Raw genomic sequence first — 22,688 nt, 5'->3', positions numbered from 1 at the left:
CAAGTGTATGAATGAAAGCATAGGATATATGCGTTTAGTATATGGAGATAGTGCTATCTGTCTTCTCCAGAGAGTGATTCTTCAGTTGCACAGAGAAAAGCCAATGAAAACACGGAATACCTCTCACCCACTGCCACCATATCCATGTGCTCCTGTCACAACCCTTTAGGTCAGCACTTTCTAGGTGATTATAAAATGGTAAACAGTCAGTCTCAAAAATGGAAAACTGCCACTCTAAATGGTTGTGTCCTGTCATGGAGAATTTGCATTCTGTTTAGACTGCTCTGTAAAGCACTTCCATCCAAAAGCCCTGCCATTTAGAGGTTCTTGAATAAATATTAGTTCTTTGACATCAGCTTTGCCCTCCTGCTTGGAGAATGAAGCCAATGAGGATAAGACATGGTGAGTTCCCATATGAGCCAGCTCTCTGTCCATCCCAGGGCCACATATGATGTTTCCCTTCTGGATAGTCATTCACCCCCCCCCCCCCCCCCCCCCCCCCCCAGCAAAATGGTGCATGGAAAGACAAACAGTTGCTTCAATAAAAAGTATACACGGTTTCGGGTCCTACTCGAAGCCCTGGGATCAGTAACTTCATTGACAGAGTGAGGTATACTCATTCCCGGTGTGTCCTGCCCTGTAAAGTATGGACCGGGTGTGATATCACTCATTATTCTGACATGTGTTCCTCATTGGTGAGTTTTCACATCATACCATTCTTGCTTCAGTCTTTTTCAACCAATGGGAGAAATTAGTCCAAAATTTCTAGCAGTGAAATCTCCACTTTACGGAACTTGTCGCATTTTGGTCGTTAGTGTTTTGACTTTATTCAAGCAAAAGAATTTTTATTTCTGATTTGATGTTAATCTTGGGAAATCCCTCTGTTTTCAAGTCTTGTTTCAAGAAAAACAAAATTTTTCCAACTCCAAAAATGTTAGCCATCCCAAATTTTCTATTTCATTCAAACTCCCCACCGCCGACTATCAACAACGATACAAAAAAGCCAACTGTTCGTATTCCTAAAAGTCAGTAGAGAAAAGCAAGAAAATATTGCATTGCTTCTTTAACGTCTGTATACTAAAATGTGTATTTTCCCTGAAGGCATTTTAATTATGTGAAGAAAAAGTATCCTTAAACTCAATCCCCACCTATTTCAAAGAGAACATTCATTTACGTACGTGTACATGTGTTTTTTTGTTTTTTTAGTAGAGAAATGACACTGAATTGTGATTAGACACCAGAGAGTATAGCAAGAATAAGAAAGAGGGGTTGAACTGATTCTCTCTTAACTATTACAGCAACTTTGCTTCTGATCATTTTTTTAAAAGTGAGTCTTCAAGTCTGGCTAAAGCTTCCATATCTAGTGTGACTTTTTAATTTTTAATTCACAGTTTGGTTTCAGCCCTTGGGTTATTAACTGCTCTTTTTAAGATAAAGAGTCACTCTGAGAGATGTGGCCAGAGAGGCATATTGGTGCCAAGTTGAGATTAAAACCTGGAATCTGACTTCTGATCTGGCCCGTGTGACCATATCACCTGCAAGGAGCGAATGTCCTTCTACAGTTTACAAGGGGTAGAGAGGAAGGAGAAAAATCGACCTTTTGCAGCATATAAAAATAATGCCTATATTATTTTTGAAAATTAGTTTAAATAGAAGACTGCAGCAAGAAGCACCCCTTTTTCTCATAGGGCATTATTTGTTTTATAATTTTTACTTTAAAGCATCGCAGTTGGGTTAATTATGTTCTATCAACTAAAAGAAGGTTCGGAACCCTGGAGCTGAGACTCTCTGCCCAGGACTCCGTGACTCTGTGGTGCTCTCTCTGTTCAAGGGCACTGTTAGCTCACTTATTCAGAGAGCCCTTACCAACAAGGTGGGGATAGGGGATGGCGTCACAAATAAGGCACACGAAGATGTCTGTGCCGAGGTGTTCTCTGATTGTACCCCTAGAATCTTCCATCTCAAGAGAGAGATGAGCCCCTCCCGGGCAGCAAACATCAGCGGGTAACAGAGGCGTTCATAGAGGGATTGAGTGTGAGGCGAAGAACACTTCATACGTGACATTGATTGAAATGGAAGCCTCAGAATCTTTAAGACTTGGCCGTGTTTCCCCCTACTCTCCTCCTGCCAAAAGAATGGCTCTGGTTGGCTGTCTTGGTGAGGCGAGCACCATGTAGAGGAGCCCTCACCTCCAGGGTCCCACCCGCAGCCCTGCTGCCTTCGCCCGGTCTCTCGGCAGGCACCGAGTCGGGCAGCCACAGCCCTTGCCCTGCCACTTCAGACCAGTGTCTACTCTGGAGGTTCTCCCTATTCACTCAGGCCCAGGGCCTTCTTTTAGAAGCCAGAAGTCACAGCCCTCCTCCTCTGTCGAGTCAGGCTGTGTATTAAACGTATAGTGTGTTTTTAATGGAACCAAGTGAAAGCCCCCCTAATCCCTCATCCGTGTGTAGTTCTTGACGGAGCACTTTTATGCGTGGAATCCCTTTAAATCCCCTTAATACCTTAGGAGGTCCTATTTATTATCCTCATTTTTATAGATGAGGAAACAAAAGCTTAGTGAGGTCAAGCCAGAATGCAAGAAGGACTGAAACCAACTCATGTGGCCGGTTTTTCCTGCACCTCCTGTGGCAGCTACCCCTGCCTTTCTGGTCCATTTTACGAGGAGAGAGGACGACCACGCTGGTGAATCACGCCATACCAGAGGGTGCCTGCCATCCACATGACTTATCCTGGCTGCTCTTACCTGGGTCACCTGCCCAAGGTCGAGTCTGCCTGGTTTCTGCTCTGTAGAGCTAAATGTCCTCCACTTTCTGTCCCCTGTTCTTTGGAAGCAAGCCACTAAGCCCTGCCCACACTCAGTGCATGGGGATAGAATTAAGTTCTACCTCCCTAAGCCCAGGGGAGCCACATAAATTATTTGGAATTCTTCTGTAAGGAAGATTGGTCTCTTCTCTGCATTTGTTTTTATTGGCCTTTTACTAGAAGTCACTGAAATCGGTCTGATGGCTTCCGTACATAAAACATTACGTGAAAATAGCCTATACTTTTGCATAATGTCCTTCTTTGAAGCCCACCAAAATGAACAAAAATCTAAGTGAATCCCAATGCTTGTCATCTTTATTTTGGCTCCATCTCTGCTGCGTCCTTATTTATTATTAATGGGCTGAAGTATGCATTGCTGACTAAACTTAAAGCAAACCCAGGTTACAGGACATCAGGATGACAGGGGGCTCTGCAGGGACGGGGTGACTGCCCCATACCTGGTTGATGGCTTCATCACGAGAGTTACACTTCCTGTATTCTGCAGGAGTAAGGAGAAGAAACATAATTTTCGCGTAGCCACCCAAAGGAAGGATTTTTAATTCAATTCAACAGTCACTTTGGAGCACTTGCTGCATGTGGGCCTCAGACTGGGGACTGCCGATGGCTCACGTGACGACCCCCAGGTGTGGTGTTCAGAGGGCTTCTCCTTGAGGGGAGAGGTCTAGTTTGCTCTCTGCCTTGGCAGAGGCAGCAAAGAAGTCTGAGGACACAGGGAGTGGGGAGGAGCCGTGTGGAGGAGGCAGGCAGGCAAGTCTTCATGGGAACCCACCTCGGGAAAGGCAAGGAGCTCACCAGACACAGGGAACAGCGTGTGGCAAAGTGCAGAGGCGCAGAGAACCACAGTACTGTCGCCTTCAGCAAGAACATGGGCTGCTTGTTCATGGGGATATGGCGGGAAGGAGGAGTGGTGGGCAAGGCAGGGCTCATCGCCAGGAGCTAAGTCGGAAAGGTGGTGCAAAGCATTTTACAACAGTTACCCCGGGCAGGGGAAGAGTCAGACTCTTTAACATCTCTCTAGCCCAGGTACCAACCAGTCAAATCAGACGCCAGCCATAAACACCTGTGGACCAGTGTGACAAACCAGGATGCCAGGGACCCGGAGTGGTCAGACACTGAGCAGGGACAACAGTGTGACCTGAGCCCTCCCCAGTTAGTGGACCGAAAACTGTTCGTGACGAACCAAATCCGCTATTCGTCCCACACACTTTCTCATCTGAAATGGGGCTGGGAGCTCTCTCCCTCTTGATTCCCATTGCTCTGAAAGATACAGAGCTTCCCAAGACGTTCAGGTCATCTGTGGTTTTCTGCTCTTAGATGGAGACAGAATGAGGCTGTGACAAAACCCAGGGAGTTTGGGGGCAGGAAAACCCAGAGAGCCAGACCTTCTGTCTTTCTACCTATGGATGCGAGGGAGTGAGGAAGAGTAAGAAGACATGAGAGAGAAAGATATACAGGAAACCAGGCAGCTTCTCAATTAATTTATCAAAGCACTTTTCAGTTCCCATTTCAAACCAAGTAAACCACAGTTATTGTACACAGCAAAAACAAAAACTGAACAGCCCCGAATCGTTAAACCTGGTGTCCTTTTTCAAAGGCATACACTCGACATTCAGAGGGAACCAATGATGTTAGCCTGCTTACTTGGTGTCGGGTGCATACAGGCTGCTCGTTGTGTGAGATCTCTCCCAGTCTTCCTGACAATCCCATCAGGGAGCTGTGAGTGGTCCCATTTTACAGATGAGGAAGCTGAGGTCTGGAAAGGTCATCTTCTTCCCTCAAGGTCGAAAAGTAGAAAACTGCTGAGTTGGACTTCACATCTGAACTGAGGGCCACTGGGACACAAGGCAATCTGCTTTTTATGAGTAGTTTGTACAGAGGATTAGCAAAGTGCTGTTGTGACTGCTTGGGTGTCACGTCTCAGCTCTGCTGAGATGGGGTGGATAAATTTCTCGCTGAAATGAAGAAGCCTGGTGGTTCAGAGCAAGCACTTAGGCTGGACCATGGGGTTTGAAGTCCCAGCTCTGCTGCTGCTGAGCTCTGTGTGCTTGGTCATGTGTCTTCACATCTCTGTGCCTCAGTTTCCTCACATGTAATGTGTGCACTGGATGCTGTTGTGCCTGCCCCACTGACACTCACTTACCTGTTTGACTTCCGACTGCCAGCACTTGCCACGTTTTGTCCAACACTTTCTTATGCCACCAGAGCCCTTGTCCAGGGCACATAGAAAGGCTGGGGAATTAATGCCCTCCCCACCCTCTGGAAGCAGCCCTCAAGCAGGAACTGAAGGGAGCAGGTGTATAGATACCCCCACTGCCTCCGCTCTGGTGGGACGGCTCTGAGGCAGACTCCCAGCATGCTTGGGCTCCAGCTGCCTTCAGTGATAACTGGCTCAGTAAAGCCTGCAGCGCTGGCAGCCTTGTCTCCCGTCTCCTGTCTCCCGTCCGCCACCGGTGCTTCCTGGGCTCACCTCCCAAATGAACTACCCGCACCCAAATCCTTGTCTCAGGGTCAGCTTCTGGGAGAACCCAAACTAAGACAAATAGGGATTATGTATTCGTTTCAGTCAAAGGGTTGTTTAAATATGCGTAAAGTACGTAATGTGTAATGAACACACTGAGCACCCACTCGTCAGTTCTAATCCTTAATCCAGTTACGCAGCCAAAGGAAAATATGTTAGCACGTAAAGAACATAGCAGCTCGTTTTGCCTTTCTTGTGCAGAGGGAGGCGCAGCATGCCTCTCCTGACTTGTTTGCAGTGGGAACAACCAAGCTTACGTCTCCTTTCCACCATCCTGGGAAAATCATTTGACTTCTAATTCTAAACCTCATGCCCATCTGCAAAATGAGGATGGCACTAGTTCCTGCTTCACAAGGCTGAAGTGAGGGTTAACATATAGTGAGGTCACACAGATAGCCCCCTTAGAATAGGAACTGTTCCTGCTTCACAAGGCTGAAGTGAGGGTTAACATACAGTGAGGTCACACAGATAGCCCCCTTAGAATAGGAACTGTACAAATAGATGCCCAATAAACATCAGTGATTATAAACGTTTGAATTTCACATTTTGAGTTCCCTACAAAAAAGGCCCGCTTCTTGTCATCAACCATTAGCTTCTATTTCTACTACTTGGCTTTTTTTTTTTTTAGTAATCAGAATACTAGAACTCGAAGAAACCAAGAGGCCATGTGAACTAACCTCATCTTTTATCTTTGTCATGTAACTTTAGGGTACAACCTGTATGTTTTGAATATTCTGTTGTTTAGACTCTGGGTAGTTAAAATCCCCTGGAGAATATTGACTATTACTTCGTTTTGTTTTAGCAGTCAGTCAGGTTCAGACTGCTAGTTCTGTCTTGCCTTCCATGGGCAGTGAATTCCAATGGCAGTTCCAAAGTTCGAGGCAATGGCAGTGAGAGAGGTGAAGTCACATGGCCAAAATTGCTTAGAAAGGTAGAGCCAGGCTGGCTGCCAGCCCTCATGGTCCTAGTGTTCTTTCTAAGACACACCTTCTCTGGACTTCACCTTCGCCTCTCAGGCTCTCACTTCCCTCTAGGCAGCAGTGGGTAAGCAGAAAGTGCTCAGACCAAGTCGGTGCATGATCCAGTCTTGTGATGGTTCCCTATCTGATCTCTGACCTTCTCTGGAATCTGTCCTGTCAGTCAGAGTGGTGCAAGGGAATGAGGCTTCTGTCTTGTCTTCCTAATAGGTTCCTAATAGGGGAGTGATCACTTCACAGCACTGGAGGCCAGTACATTTGATGCTTCTTGTAAATTACCACATCAGGTCACGTTAAGGCAGGGAGCATCCAAGCAACTGCTATGATCTCTACCATTTCCCCCTAATGGATGAACTTTGGGGACAATTGATAAGATCTGTATAAATATTTTGAGAAATTTTTTTTCCAGTTTTGGTCATTCAGCTAACATTTGGTTTCCAAAATTCAAAATGTTGTAGCTCAAACAATTCTCTAGGATTTTCTTGTTGTTTGTATCTTTGTTTGTGGATAAATACAATTGACATAGTCAGATTTCCTGGATTCAAATCCTGGCTCCCCCTCTTGCTAGCTGTATGGCATTGCTCTCTTTGGATTTCACTTTTCTCATCTATAAATTGAAGAAATAATAGTCCTCCCCACCTTGGGTTTTTTTGAGGATTTGAAGAGTCAGTTTACGTGTAAAGTGCCTAGAATAGTGTCATTGCTCTTATAGTTTAAAAGATTTTGTTTTCTTGGATTTAAAGCAACCAGAGATAGTGGAAAACAACATACAGAAGTAATTTATAAGAAATATGACCAATCTGTTCTTTTTTTTTTTTCTGAGCTAGTCCACATTCTGAAAGGTTTTCTGTTCATTTTGTTTCCTCAAATCATTTTTCCCTCTCACTTCATGAGCAGAACTGTTTTTCCTATTGGAGAGAACCAGCTGGGTACCAGGTCTCTGTCATTGGGACTTTTTTTTTCTATTCCTTATGTTTATTAAGGATTTGGGGTGGGGGGTGGGGTTAGGAGTAAAGTACTGAAAAAGCATGCAAAGAGACCAGTCTTTTTTATTTTTAAATTATGACCTTTAAAAATGTACTAAAAAAAATATCCAGCACTAGTAATTTTTTTTTATTCTGAGTTGTAAGAGAATGGGCACTTGGCAATGAGTCCTAGGTTTCAGCCCTTCTCACAGAATTCCACAGCTCCGTTTATGGTTCAAGGTGAAAATCCCAGGCTGGTCTCCAGTTTTATTTGTTCAATTTGTACATGGTTGTTGAGGTTTAACTTATATCCATAAAGTGCACAAATCTTAAGTGCTCAGTTCGATAAATTTTCACATATGTGCACACACATATAGCTACTACCCAGATCCAGATATAGAACGTCTCCCCGGAAGTGTCACCCCACAGCCCCGTTTATTCCTGAGGATAACTGCCATCCTGACTTTCGTCATCATAGACTCATTCTGTTTGCTTTTGAACTTTATATAAATGAAATGCTAAAGGAGATACTATTTATGTCTGGCTTTTCCCACAGAGCATTTTATCTATGAGATTCATCCAGTTGCACTTGGAGCAGAAGTGTGCTCTTTTTCATGGAATGAATCTTCCATTGTCTGAATTCCATTCTCTGAATTCCACTGTACGAATATGTCCTTGTATCATTCCATTGGGATGGACCTTTGGGTTGTTTCCAGTTTTTGGTTCTTATGAATAATGCTGTTATCAGCATTCATGTACGTCCCTAATATTAATGATTGGCATGCCTTTCACCCCCTTGGTGACCTCATTCTAACAGGAGTGATTAACACGGTTAACAGCAGTGTATAACACGATTATATATTAGAACCATGTGTAGGTTTCAGAACCTTTGGAGAGGAATAAATTGGTGAATGTTTCTAAAGCACCTTGAATGTTAGAATTAAGAGATTATTTACTTTGAAAAGCAGTATGATTGATTGTTTAAAATAGTTGTGCAGCCTCAAGCAAGCCCTTAGACATCTCCAAGCCTCAGTTTCCTCATGTGTAAAGTGGGCATAATATTAGTATTATGCAAAAGTAATAGAGTTAGTGTAAGAATTAGATGAGATAATGAAATAAAATACTTAGAGCCTAAATCAACTGAGTGCTCCACGTTAATTGCTGCTGTTGACTTTTCATCGTGGTGACTATTTAGGATAAAGTCAAACATGCTAGAAAGTCACCTGAGTTTATTAACGCACCATAACCAATGCAAAGCAAGTAATTTGCTTTTATGCCAGATGTTAAGTGAGAATGTTGTACTGTTTTTCTTCTTACGTTATAACCTCTTTTGCTTCAACCTTGATTTCTATAGTTGTGTAAAGCTGTATATTTAAACAAAGAGATCTCTGGGATAGGATATGAAAGTGGAAGAACTGAGAAAAACTTAGGCTGGAGAAGCTAATCATTGTGGGGTCAGCACTAACTTTTGGCATCGGTTTTAGCTTTGGGTTATGAGAAAATTGTTTTTTATGTTTGTGCATCTGGCTTAGATTTCTCTTTGTCCCTGACTTTGTAATAATAGGTGATAATTTGGATTCAGTGTGATCTGATCCAATGTCAGAAATTCCAAAGGCAGGAGAGAGAACTCAGTTATTTCCAATCTTAGAAGTAAGTGGATCCATGGGCTTCAGAATGGAATCACATTAAAGGGTCATATTATGTGTGGTTGCTACCCAGGTAGTTTTGATGAGAATGTGCAAACATTTGGGATTGAAAAGCTGATGTTGAAAAAGCAGAGAGCTTATTATTGTGTAAATCATCTTAAGCCTGGATCTCCAGATCTGTGGTCCTGGTCATTTTACTGTCAGCCAAGAAAGCTACTCCGTTGGGCAACCATTCAAAGAAAGAGGGAAAAATAATGCCTCCCACACCTGAAGGTGTTTCCTAACTCTGAGCACAAAGACATTTCAAAAGTTTTTAATTTTTATTTCGAAATCATTTCAGACCCACAGAAAAGTGGTAAAAAATAGTACCAAGAAATCGTGTCTGCCCTTCACCCTGATTTCCCAAAAGTTAGCACTTTGCCACATTTGTTTCATACTTGGCCTTTCTCTTTGTTTACACACAACACACACACACACACTCACACACTCCTTTTTTCTGAACCATTTGAGAGTGAGTTGCAGACATTGTGTCTGTTTACTCCTAAATACTCAGTGTGTATTTCCTAAAAACAAGGACATTCTGTAACAAAACCCAAGTAAATACTGATTCCCTAAACTAACACTAAAACCTGTTCTGCAGGTTCTATTCAGATCTCATCTAATGTCTCACAAATGTCCTTTACAGCAAATGAAATAAAGAAGTTTTTTGGTCCAGAATCTAATCTAAGATAACATGTGTGTTTAGCTGAATTTATTTCCTCAGAAAATATTTTAAGGGATCTCGAACCCTATTAGAAAATCCTTCCTTTAAAATAATGTATTTACTTACCTGTCAACTGGATGATTGGTAGAAGGACTAAGTCAAAAGAATGTCTTCTAAAATATTTGCCTGGGCTTATGGGGGAGGGGACGTAAAAGTAGCTAACACAAATACATTTAATTGTATTGATTGTATGCAACAGAAACTGTAAAACTTTATTAGGAAAGATTCACTCTTCCTGACATTACAGAAAAAAATCTTGGAGTGCCAGTGGTAGTGTTGGGTGGCTGGATGTGAAGCTGTATCTTGTCTGCCCTGCAACCAATGCCCAGAGTTGCAAATGTCCATTCCGAGAAAGCAGACATTGCGTTTCCTCTTTCTTCAGACTATGGTCACAGTAGCTGCCCTTTCTTTGGCAGATGTGGTGTTGGAGAAAGCCATGCACAAGTGCATCCTGAAGCCCCTGAAGGGGCACGTGGAGGCCATGCTGAAGGACTTCCACATGGCCGACGGCTCGTGGAAACAGCTCAAGGAGAACCTGCAGCTGGTCCGGCAGAGGAATCCACAGGAGCTGGGGGTCTTCGCCCCGACCCCTGATATTGTGGATGTGGAGAAAATCAAAGTCAAATTCATGACAATGCAGAAGATGTATTCCCCGGAAAAGAAAGTCATGCTGCTGCTGAGGGTCTGCAAGCTTATTTACACTGTCATGGAGAACAACTCAGGTGAGGCTGCCCGAAGTCCAGGCTCTTCACCACTTCCCACCAGGGCCCGTGACCAGGCCAGGCACATGTCAGTCTTTCTGAGTCCCAATTTCTCTTCCTTTCAATCTCTTGATTTCACCAAGTGGCTCACAAAAATATAAGTGTTACTCTGGTATCTGGCAAATTAGTCACATGCAACACATTAATAGCACCAAAAAGAGCAAGTGGATAAGAGCTGTGAGATTTTTGTACAATGCCAGTTGATTAAAGATTGAGTTCAGGGTGGGGGAAGTGGATTCAGGCTCTGAAGTCCAAGTTCGAATCCTAGCCCTGAAGTTAAGTGTGGGACTTTGGCCACCTTACTCAACCTTCTAAAAGTTTCCGCGCACCTGTTGCTGGCTATGACCCTGTCCTTCCTAAGGTGGGGATCAGATGCTGGCACAGCCTCAGGCACGATGGAAATATTAGCAATTATCAGTACTACATTTTGGACAGTGAGGTGTGTGTGAATGATCTACACATGTGTCAGAAATTCAGAGCATTCAGTAATAATGCAGTTTCATTACAGCCATTTCACTGGCTCTCCTTTCTTTGCCACAAGCTGAAGCAATGTAACTGGAATTCACAAGAGTTCCAATGTTGGAAGTAAGCCCTCGGATTTCCTCTGGTCTGCTGCTTGTAGATGCAGGAGCAGCCTTGATTCGTGGAGTGGCTGAGCCCTGCTCTGTTCCAGGTCTTCCGTGAGCCTGGTGTAATTCCGTGGATGATTACCAACTTTTCCTCTGAGTGAAACTGCTTCACGGAGAAGCAACAGAGAGAAAAACACAGGCTGTAATAACCACCACTTGAGTAGATAGGAATGTGTGTGCACTGCAAATTGTTAAGCAAAGACATGCATGTGAGCTCGTGGGCTAGTGATGATAGCATATGAACATCACCTCTGAAATCCGCAAGCATATTTCACCTACGGGAAATAGAATTTTTATAGTTCGTGAAATAATTTATGAAAGATCTCCCAAAAATATCTGCACAGGACTATGTTCTTCTGAAGCACAGTTTCTTAACCTCAGCACTAGTGACATTTAAACCAGACAATTCTTTGTTGTGGGGGCCATGCCGCTTCCTGTAGGAAGCTTGTCTGCATCCCAGATGCTACCCGCAACCCCACCCTCCAGTCGTGACAAGGAAAAATGTCTCCAGACAATGCCAAGTTCCCCTGGGGGCAAAATCACCCCCGTTGAGAATCACCATTGTAATGAAAAGTAGCAATAAGGACTAAATTTTTTTTGCCATTTATTAAGCGTAGGTACCTGTTCAACATATACTGAATTAGCACATTTAAGTAAATTAATTCTGTCTCACGTTGAACACAGAGCAAAGTTTACTCTTGGTTTGAGTTTGGTTCTGTCATTGTGGTTATGATTAATTCGCACAAAAAGCAATAGGAACCAGACACAAAAGATTAACGTAATAAGTAGATACTTTGTAAATTTTTATAATATTACTTGCTGAAAGTTAAACTATTTAAAAGTGCTCTGTTCTAGTGCATAGCTTGATGTAAATCATGAAAATGGGGAGAAAATCTTTCCTGTGTTCATGGACTCACAGACGTTCATTCTGAAGTTGTGAGTTAGGGCTGGCCTCTGACATGAGCGGGGGTGGGGGCGAGTCACTGCCTCCATGGATTCCTGAAACGCCCACCTCTGCTCATGAATAGCACATTTCCCCAGGGTGACTCCTCGGTCTAATAAAAGTGGCAAGTAGGATATGAAAGAAAGGAATGTTAGTAACAATCTTCCCTTCTTCCCCTTTCCTCCTAATCCCAGGGAGGATGTACGGAGCGGACGACTTTTTACCGGTCCTGACCTATGTCATAGCCCAGTGTGACATGCTGGAGCTGGACACGGAGATCGAGTACATGATGGAGCTCTTAGACCCATCGCTGTTACATGGAGAAGGTAAGGGAGGGGGGGAACTGGGTGCTTTTTTTCAGTTTAGTTTTCATTTTTTTTAATTAAGGTGAAATTCACATAACCTAAAGTTAACCACTTTAAAGTGAACAATTCAGTAGTATTTAATACATTTGCAATTTTTTGCAGTCTGCCACCTCTATCTAACAGTGAGATGTTTCATCGCCCCAAAATAAAATCCCATGGGTCCTTTTTTGACATTTTACGATTAAATGAAGTTTTAGATTCTTTTTTAATTTAAACGAATGTGTTGACTTTTTTCTGATTACAAAAGTAATACATATTCGTCGTAGAAAATATGGAAAAGTCAGAAAAATACTAAGAATATAACCCTGCCCTAATTATCCTTCACTGAGATTGGTTATTTGCAATAAAAAAAAATCATTCAAAAGAATAAATGCCATTTTAAAAAAGAAATGGTTTCTTTGATTCCAAGAGGAAGCTGTAAACTTTTGTTAGAGAATATTTCCACTGCCAGAAGAATATCCTGCTGTTTTATCTGTGAAACGGATGAAGGCCTGTCTTTTGTTTTCTAGATGAAAACAGCATTGATTTTCTTTTCTATTTAAAAAATAGTATCTGCTCGTTTTTGAAATAAAAATACAGTGGAGTGAAATCTGGGCGGTTTGCTTTCAATTGACCTTGTCAGTTCAGTTTCCTTCTTGTGTCTGCCTGACCCCAACATGTCTTAGCAGAAATTCCTTCTCCTTACACATCAGTTTGGTATTTTATCATGGAGATAATTTGGATGTTTGTCACTGTGGTGCACAGCCTTGAAAAGCAGAAATAACTGGAACTCTGATGTGAGCTAGTCTTTTTAAAGGAGAACAAATCAGGGCCTGTCCTTGTGAATCCTGTTGATCCATTTTCCTGTGCGCCTGTCAGAGCCCAGACAGACCCTGAGCGGGGAATGGTTGTCGAGAATTTCCTTCTTTTCTGCAGGGAGTTGAGTCTGGGCCTGAGAAAAAAGGTCCCTGCTGATAGGGTTCCCCAGGGAATGCATCACCCTGGGATTTCCCCTGGAGGGAATTTAAATGCATCGTCACCCCGAACGTGTCCTTAGTCCCTAAGTCCTCAGTGTTTGGCTTACTTTGCAGAGGGTCTGTCCTCCCGGGAACCCTCGCCGGACGCCCTTCCTGCCCCTCCACGGCTAGTGCTGACTCAGGATTCGTGATGCATGTCTTTCCGTGCTGTCCCTCCACCCCCGGCCGATATGAATGAGCCTCTTTCATGCTCTACCCTCTCTCTCAGTTATCTCCCCTCATTAATATTCCCAACCCTCGAACCAGACACTCCATGATGAGCTACCAAGACCTTCCCTGGAGCTTTCATCGCCTGCTCTGCCCTGGGATTTCACAGGCGCGAGGAAGCATGTGGTTTTGCCCAGGCACTGAGAGAAGCATATGGTAGTCTCCACACCATGCTTCCCTTTCTTCTACTTCATTATTATTAGAATTTTACATGCATCCAGGGTTTTTGTTTTCTTTTGTTGTTTCTTTTTTTTTTTTTTTGAGCTTCAATCACATTTAATTCTAGTAATAAGTATGTCAGACTCTTGGGGCTTTGGGAAAAGGGCATGCCAGTTTCACTCAGAAAATTACCGTTCTGTTGCTGATATTGTGTACTTAGGACAAACATGTGCTTTCATCTTGTGGCCCAAGGATCGAGACAGCCACTTCCTGCCGCCTCTCCCGGTGTTTCCCCAGAGCGAGGCCCTGCCCTGAGCACTGTGTTGATGCCAGAGGGCATGTGGCTGGCCTCACCTCCAGGAATCAAATGTGACAGAAAGACAGGGACCCAGCTAGTGACTACGCAGAGCAGCCGGTGAGCTTGCGCCTAAACTAGAAGCTGCCTCCACTTAGCTGTGTCTCGCGCTTCTTGGCCTCCTTCCTCGGGAGAGCAGCGCGGCCACTCGGGTTGGCTGTGGTTGCAGGCCAGGCCTGTGCATCAGCGAACTGAAGCGGTGCCGACAGGAGGAAGAGGCTGCTGAGCAGAGACGCCTTGCCGACCCGGTCGGCGCGGCCTACCCAAAGCCCTCTTTGGTTTGCGGGCCAGCAGCCCACATCTCTTTTCTGCTGTTTAAGCAGGTAGTTTCATTTACGGAAAAGGCGTCATAGAATCCCTTTGAAGTGCACAGCTCTTGTGGTAGGGTTATAGTTTTGCTGAAATTTAAACCTTCCTCTAATTGCATCCATATGTTTCAAAATGTGGTCAATTTTGTGCTTCCAGCATTTTGATTTTTCTCCTTAGTGGCCTGAACTCATATCAGAGGTATGGAGTCTAAAATTTGACGTCCAAAGGAAACACCCTTCCTCCCAAACTGGGTTCTAACCGCCCCTCCAATCCCAGCTCCAGTATTGACCCCTCCACACAGCCTTGCTTGAATACTGAAATCCATTCTAATTTCTCCTGAAATGCTGTGTTGCATTTAAATTCTGTACTACTGATTTTCACACTCAGTCACATGCTGATTTGTTTATGGGGCAAATATGTAGTAAAAATCAGCTACTCAGAATTCTGTACTAGCATGTAGGGGCTGCCATGGGGAACTTAGACCCAGGAGGTGGGGCCGTTCAACTATTCAAATGACTCCAAAAAAAAACCCGGCCATGTGATGTGTGCCTAGAAAGTGTATCGTGAAGAGTGGGCTAGATGAGGCTGCAGTGAAGAATTACCCCCAAAGCTCCGTCAGCGACCTGAGAATCTCGAAGGTGTGTTTCTCTCTTAAGTCGCATAGCCGTTGTGATTCACAGGGGGCTCTGTTCGTGTCTCTGGTGCTGCGCCAGCTGCTGGCTTGAATGCTGCCACTTGTTGACCAGAGAGAGTTCTTTAGGGTTTTGCATTAGCAGCTAAATACTTCAGTCGTGAAAGTGATTCTTTTGCGCAAAACTCATTTAACCACAACTAACTTCTAGTCCCGGCATGAATAAACCACCAGTGTCCGTTTTCCTTTGATAAATTCATAAACTTCCCATAGAGTGGGGACTCAGATTCTCTTTCTTACAAACCCACCCCCTGCTCTGTACCTGGCTTGGGCTTATAGTAGAGATTCAGTAGGTGTTTTGACAAAGAATGTATCTCAATTTAAAATGTGCTGTGCCCAATTAGAGAATTTTTAATAAACAATTGGGGCGCCCCCTAGTGGATCTTGAAATGGAGCTCACAAGCTCCGCCAAAGGCACCTAATTATAGTTTAGGACAAAACTTACGAACACATTTATATGCATATCACCGTGTTGTAAGTCTTTTAACACTCCCCCAAACATAAGAAATCATTACCAAATGCACCATCAAATGGGCATCACTTGCTTTTCCTAAATGTGTTACGTTGGTTCGCAAGTAAGAGGAAGAAAGGGACTCAGGAGTGAGAAGCTGTTTTGAAGAACCCATATTATCGTGAACACGCTTGTATTTTGTTCAGTTCTTTCAAAGTGTATAGTTTACTTAAAAATTAGGAAATATTAATTCCTAAAAGAAAAGCCCCAAAGCAAGTATTGCCAGGAGATATGTGAACTCTCGTTTGTAAAGTAAATGATTCTCACCTCGGAGCAATCAACCTGGCCCCCCCTCACAGACCTCCCCGCCTTCGTCAGGCCAAAATGCCCTGAGCTTTTCTGGCAAAGCATTTTGACAATTGCACTTAAATAATTTAGAGATGGGTCTCACCCATAATAATGGAAATTCCATCAGTGAAAACAGGGCATCGTCAGCCTGACTGGTCGGTGACCCCCTGGGCCCTGGCACAGGCCTGAGTCACCCAGTACATCCATGGGGATGATGCTGAAGGATGTGCTTGTGCATACGTGCTTCTGTGGTCCCACAAGGAAATGCGTGTGGGAGAAATGGAGAAAACACAAAGCCCGGCTTCTAGCTCTGTTGCCCACTGACTGTATCAGCAGAGCGTCGAGTCCTGAAGTTCACTCTTTTTGCCCTTTCTAGGAGGGTATTACTTGACAAGCGCCTACGGAGCACTTTCTCTGATAAAGAATTTCCAAGAAGAGCAAGCAGCGCGCCTGCTCAGCTCGGAGGCCAGAGACACCCTGAGGCAGTGGCACAAACGGAGGACCACCAACCGGAGCATCCCCTCAGTGGACGACTTTCAGGTATGCGGCTGCCATGGCTCTGCAGGCCCGTGCTGCTTCCTTTGTCCTCCAGGAAGGCAGAGCTGGCTCGCAGACACACGGCCCAGGGTGCCTGAGGTCCTCTCTTTGTCAGATCATCCGGCGGAAAAGGGATATTTTAAACCACCCTCTGGCCTTGTTGTTTCGCTTCCCTGTTTTCCTTACATTAAAAAAATATATGTGGGTTTGGCCTAAGTTTTGCTGCCTTTAAGAAAACAGTCAAATTAAGGCAGGATTTCTCCCAGCCTGGATGCCGAGCACCTGAGCAGACAGGAAGGAAGTCAAGAAGGAGGAAGCTCTTGGCACAGGCAGCGGAGATTTTATTTCAGCCTAGTGGAAACAGCAGTGTTGGGCTGCTATGGGCAGCAGTGCTGAGAAGAGGGAGAGATGCAGGGGTGTCTGCCCTTGTCTCCTTCCTTTTTTGCTCCCCACCCCCCCAAAGAGAAGACCCCAGAATCTCGTCAGCAGCCAATCAGGGACAGAGTTTACAAGTGAGCATCTGAGGGGGCTGGCCCAGTGGTGCAGCGGTTAAGTGCCAACGTTCCGGTTAAGTGCCAACGTTCCGCTTCAGTGGCCTGGGGTTCACCAGTTCAGATCCCGGGTGTGGACATGGCAAGCCATGCTGCGGTAGGCGTCCCACATATAAAGTAGAGGAAGACAGGCACGGATGTTAGCTCAGGGCCAGTCTTCCTCAGCAAAAAGAGGAAGACTGGCAGCAGATGTTAGCTCAAGGCTGATCTTCCTCAAAAAAAAAAAGTGAGTATCTGAGCCAAGTCTGCCTGGATCCCATCCAGAGTTTTCCATGACCATGAGCAGGTGCCCGGGAATGTGGGGTTGCCACAGTGCTTGTTTCTTGGAGAGAAGAGCCAGATGAAGGCTGTAGAAGTCTTTACCCAACATAGCAGCTCTTGATTTGCTCATACTCTATGAAATTTTGAGTAAGTCTGCAAATGTCTTCGAATAATATTCTGAAAGTTTCAAATCGAGTTATAAAATCTGACTGTGTTTTGTTTCTATGTGCCACGTGATGAGTTTCCAAGCAGGCCGATATGGCTCCATGTCCAAATTCACCTTCCTTGCCCTTTTTGCCTTCTCAGTGCTCTGAAAATACTCAAAAGGTGCATTTGGTTCAGTCAGCCCACTGTGGAAAGGCAAGGTCAGCAGGTTGTCCTCTCAGATAGCACTATTCTTAGGAGTTCCTTGCCAGGCACGGAAATCTAAACAGCAAGAATGCACACTGTGTGCTCTCCCCCGCTGGGGTAGTTGGGTTAAGTGGTTTCACATAGGCAGGCCCTTGGAATCTGATATACTGGCTGTCTGACTAGGGGCTTCCTAAGGTCACCCAGCCTCTAATGAGAAGAAGGGAGGAAATGAAAGAAGCTCATTCTTCCATCACCCCACCTGCCACCAGCCCCTTCCTCCTGTCCCCTCTCTCCTTCTGGAGCTTCTAGCCTACGGACCCCCAGATGCCACAGAGTCCCCTCCTTCTGCACACCCCTCCCCACTGGCCTTGCACATCTTCTTAGACTAGAACCCAAGTGGGGAATTGTCAGCAGTCAGCTGGATTGTAAAAGCAAATCTCAGAAGCAAAGCTCCACCTGGAACTCCTAAATCAGGGGTCACAGGCACACACACAAGTCTCCTCACTTCGGAGAGGCAGCACACCACAGTGGTGAAGACGCTAGAATGCTAGCTCTGCCAGTCAGTAGCTGTGTGGCCCTGGGCAAGTTACTTAGCCTCTCTGTGCCTCAGTTTCTTCGCTGGTCAATGGGGATAGTGTAGACTTCTTTCACAAAGTTCTCTTCAGAGTCAGTGAGTAAATGCATACTAGTGTGTGGACCAAGTATTGGGGGGGGTGATGGGAGAGGAGGGGGTTGGTAAAACGGAGCACACGTGTACTCTGAGGTGTTCGAGTACACAGGAGTGTCAGAATTATCTTAGGTGTGCACAGCACACTGTCTTCTCTCCCTCATCCCAGTGAGCTCTCTTGGTCGCCGTGTGGAACCCTGGGCAGAGAGCACCACTTCCCTTCACTCCTGAGTAGGGGTGCCAGATTTAAAAAAGGAAAATGTATTTGTTTTCTGTCTGAAAATCAAATTTAACTAGTCATTCTCTCATTCATCTGGTAATGCCACTCCTGAGGAAGTGGAAACTGAAGAAGTTGTCCGGGGTCACGGAATCGTGGGGAGCCTGGCTAGGTGTAGAGTCTCCGCTCCTCGTCCGGGCTTTGTGCGTGTGAGGCCGCGGTGTTGTCTGTTTCCCGATGACACAGGCCTGGTCTGTTCACAGGCCCAGGCTGCAGACATTTTCTCCTTCCCTCAGACACCACGTCGCTCTTGATCAGCTCCATCTCCGCAGGCTTTTGGCCAAGTCAACCTTCTCTTCTTGCTGACATTTTCCACACTGGACCCAGAGACACTTGGAACCTTGTATGAGGTTGAACCACATGAAATTCCCATTTGGGGAGGTGAAAAATGGTCATATATTGGCAGTATCTTATGGTCCAACCTAACATTATTGCCCTTGCTTAGGCTTCATAAAAAGTAGTCCGAAGTGAGCACAGTATGTGCTCTCGTGTCTGCATATTTTAAACAGCTCTTCCTGCTGACTCCTGGTTCAGGCATTCCTGCTGTTTGGTTTATTTTTCAAGCTGGGAATAATCCCACTATCGGGTCTGGTTCACACCCTCAACCAGGGATTTCTTAGCCAGACTTTATGAGGGACACTGAAAGATCAGAACAGGGCTGAACGGACTTCCTGCTTCTTATTTGCGATGAATTAAAATACAGCAACTCAGTCCATATAGGTGTTCTCCCCATTGTCCAAATTCAGATCGGCTTCTTTCCTTGCACTTCGAGGCCTCATGTCCTGATGTTGGACATCCTGAGGAGCCGGAGCCTGGAGTGGCTCACACGTTAGACCTCTCACTTGCATCTCATCCCGTTCCCTTATTGCGATGTCTCGTTTCTTCTTCTGACTTTGTCCCCGGTTTCTCTCTTTCCACCTGCAGAATTATCTCCGAGTTGCATTCCAGGAGGTCAACAGTGGCTGCACGGGCAAGACCCTCCTCGTGAGACCTTACGTCACCACCGAGGATGTGTGTCAGCTCTGTGCCGAGAAGTTTAAAGTGGGGGACCCTGAGGAGTACAGCCTCTTCCTCTTTGTTGACGAAACGTGGCAACAGCTGGCAGAGGACACTTACCCTCAGAAAATCAAAGCTGAGCTGCATAGCCGGCCACAACCCCACATCTTCCACTTTGTCTACAAGCGCATCAAGAATGATCCCTACGGCGTCATTTTCCAGAATGGGGAAGAAGATCTCACCACCTCATAGTGGTGCACCCCAGTGGTGCGTCCAAAGCGGGGTCAGGAACCTTGCCTTTGGCTCCCACATACTTGGGCTTGAAAAGCAGTCACCGCCTTGGGGACCTCCTGGTTCAGTGACTAAGCCATCCACAGGCCAACTTGGCCAAGGACATCTTTAGCCACATTGCCCAAGCAAGGTCGCTGAGGTTCATGATGCAGTAGGATTCTCTCTCAGAGATGGAGAATTGCATTTGATGGTTCAGGTGTCTTGAGATCGTCTGCTACCTGCCCCCAACCGGATTCTAGGTTGGCTCGCATGTATGTATATGTGCTGAACAAACACTTAAGGAACAAGCTCTTCTCTTGACTTCAGCAGCAGGTGTTCGACAAGACTGTCCGATGCAGCCTGTCAGGTGCTTCTCAGTTCTGTGGATGGTTCCATCCTTTCCTTCCTGTTTTTTTCTTTTCTTCATCTTCCTTTTTTTTTTACAAAGAGCCTTTGTGTTTTTATATATTTCATAGAAATTTTTATAGCAGTTGCAGGTAAACTGTCAGGATTGGTTTTTAAAATATTTTTGTAACTTTAAGATATTCTATAATTATGCATGTGATTTTAACATTTAATATTCAAAAAAAATCTCTTGCTGGATTTGAGAGTATTGCATTTTAAAAGTCTCTCTTCTGTAACTGGATGTTTTGGCAACTTTGTGGGGAGAGACTGCTGGATTTCTTAAAGCGATGTATTACTGACACTGGCCACAGAATGCCTTTGGAAATCTGATGTACTGTTCCCTTGTTCACCCTCAGTGGTATTTTGTTGTTTTGTGTTGTAACCAAGTGATGCTGAGGATCAGGAGAGAAATGAATGTAGAGAGAGGTCGAGAGAGAAATACAGACTCTAAGAAAGGACTAAGGAGTGTAGTCTGCTGGTTCGGGCTCCTTGCAGGAAGTGGGAAAAGGAGATGGAAGGAACCACCTATGCTGAAAATACTGTAAACATGCAGTGAGATTTGGCAAAAAATCTATCACATGTTATTTGCTTTTGGAAGCAATTTTGAAAACCCTATGCAGAAAAAAAAAAATAAGGATAACACTGTTTTTCCTTTTCCACATAAATCAAAACTAACAGCATCAAATTATTTTGGGCAGAAACCAAGTAATGTGTAATGTGACTTTCACTGAGTTAATAAGATGCTGTTTGGAAAAGAGTTTGCAAGTGCACCCAAAAGCCTGTGTGCATTATAAGAATGTATGGTGAAGTTAAATTTATGTTTTATGAAACCTGTTTGGGGTTGCACAAAGTGTGAGGGTCTTGTATCAACGTAACACAGGTAGTTATAAAAACATGTTATTGTACTGTGTAAAGATGCATAGACATCTAATTTGGTTGGCTTTGTTCCTTGTACCTTTTTTAGCTTTTGCTGTACATCTAGAACCCTCAGCACATACTGTGTTGTACTTCCTTTTGTAAATGATTTTTTAAATGGAATTTTGCACATAATACATTGTAATACTGTACGATAATCATGTGTGAAAATAATTTTTGAAATAGTCCTCAGTTGTTTTTTTTCCTCTAGAAGCAGAATATAATTATGCATCACACAACGTCACATAAGTCTGAAATCTAAGCCGGTGGGGTGGTTACGTAATCCATAGAAAAAAAACAGAAGAGTTTTCAGCAGGTCATGTACTGATATCGGGCAAAAATCAAGGAGCAGAAAGAAAGAATGGTGTTCTAACCTGGAAGGATTTCCAGTGTTATACAGAACAGTACTTGGCTTAGCTGGACCTAGAGAAAATCACAGTTAATCGGAAGACAGAGCTAGCCAGGACCTTGCATACAGCCCCGCCCCGTCTTATGCAACCTCTCAAGTGCCCTGGCTGAGAGTTCAGTGCTGTTTCCAAACCAACAGGGCAGAGGCTCCGTCTCATTTGCTGCCATATTCCCGGTGCTTGGAACCATGCCCGGCATATGGTAAATGCTTGAAAAGACCTTGTTGACTGAGCGAACTTTCTAACCCAACTTAAAGATCAGAATGACAGCTGAACAGACTGCCTGCTTTTTATATTTACAATGAATTAAAAATGACAATTCAATCCATAGAGTTGTCCTCCCCACTCTCCAAATTAAGGTCATTGTGCTTTCTTTGTCTTTACAAATCGGTACACTGCTGATTTAAAACAGGTCAGACATCGGAGTGGGAGGCAGCCTGAGCCTTCAACGAGTTGAGAGTGAGATCAAAATAGGAAAAGTCCGTGTGAGCAGAAGAAAACATCACAAGACGGCCCCTGGTTTTGTCATTTGGCAACGTGTCTCTGCTAAAATTACAACATCACATGCATCTTCAATTTTTCCCCACACAGACATTTCTCACTTCTCAAATTGCCAGGAAACAGATTTTGGTGCAGTTTGGAAGAGAAGGGTAAAAATATATATGCTTGGTGGAGGGAGAGGAGAATGTATTTCTAAATCTAAAAATACATTATAAAAGTTGGCCACAGGAAAGGAGTTTTCTTTTGATGTTGTATGCACTGCCAAATGTTTCCCCCTCAGGCACATAGGATAGAAATAGAAACTGTTAAAGTGGTTTGATAGCATGTGAAAGTTACAGCTTTAGATCCATAAGAAAACACAACAGGCAGGAAACCCCACCATGAATGCTTTCATTCATAAATGTGACCTCACCTCCACTGGGCAGCTCTTACCTTCATCTTTAGGAGATGTGAAATGAGAGAGCACTCTGATTATTAACAGCACTGCCTGGTCACTCCCCAAAAGACGGAAAGAAATGGCACAGTCCATGGGGCATAGGTATTTTAATCATTTGGCAGTATCTGACAGTAAAATTCTAAAAATCATTATTCTTCAGACCATGGTCATAAGGGTGAATTTGAGAC

At 44.4% G+C, this 22,688-nt stretch overlaps 1 protein-coding gene across 26 annotated transcripts in view; it reads left to right on the top strand.

Moving 5' to 3' along the window:
• RIN2 (Ras and Rab interactor 2) overlaps nt 1-21,344 on the top strand; it is a 217,286-nt gene extending 195,942 nt beyond the window's left edge. For all 26 annotated transcript variants that reach the window (XM_046679289.1, XM_046679278.1, XM_046679290.1 and 23 more), the window contains 4 exons: nt 10,109-10,414; nt 12,220-12,351; nt 16,303-16,466; nt 19,495-21,344. In XM_046679289.1, the coding sequence (XP_046535245.1) occupies nt 10,109-10,414; nt 12,220-12,351; nt 16,303-16,466; nt 19,495-19,818 (926 nt within the window). In that variant the 3' untranslated portion in view covers nt 19,819-21,344. The remainder of the gene's footprint in view (nt 1-10,108; nt 10,415-12,219; nt 12,352-16,302; nt 16,467-19,494) is intronic.
• Nucleotides 21,345-22,688: the final 1,344 nt, after the last annotated feature.

Source organism: Equus quagga, chromosome 12, assembly GCF_021613505.1.
Source record: "Equus quagga isolate Etosha38 chromosome 12, UCLA_HA_Equagga_1.0, whole genome shotgun sequence".
NCBI classification, from domain to species: domain Eukaryota; kingdom Metazoa; phylum Chordata; class Mammalia; order Perissodactyla; family Equidae; genus Equus; species Equus quagga.
This window is presented reverse-complemented; position numbering and strand designations above follow the sequence as displayed.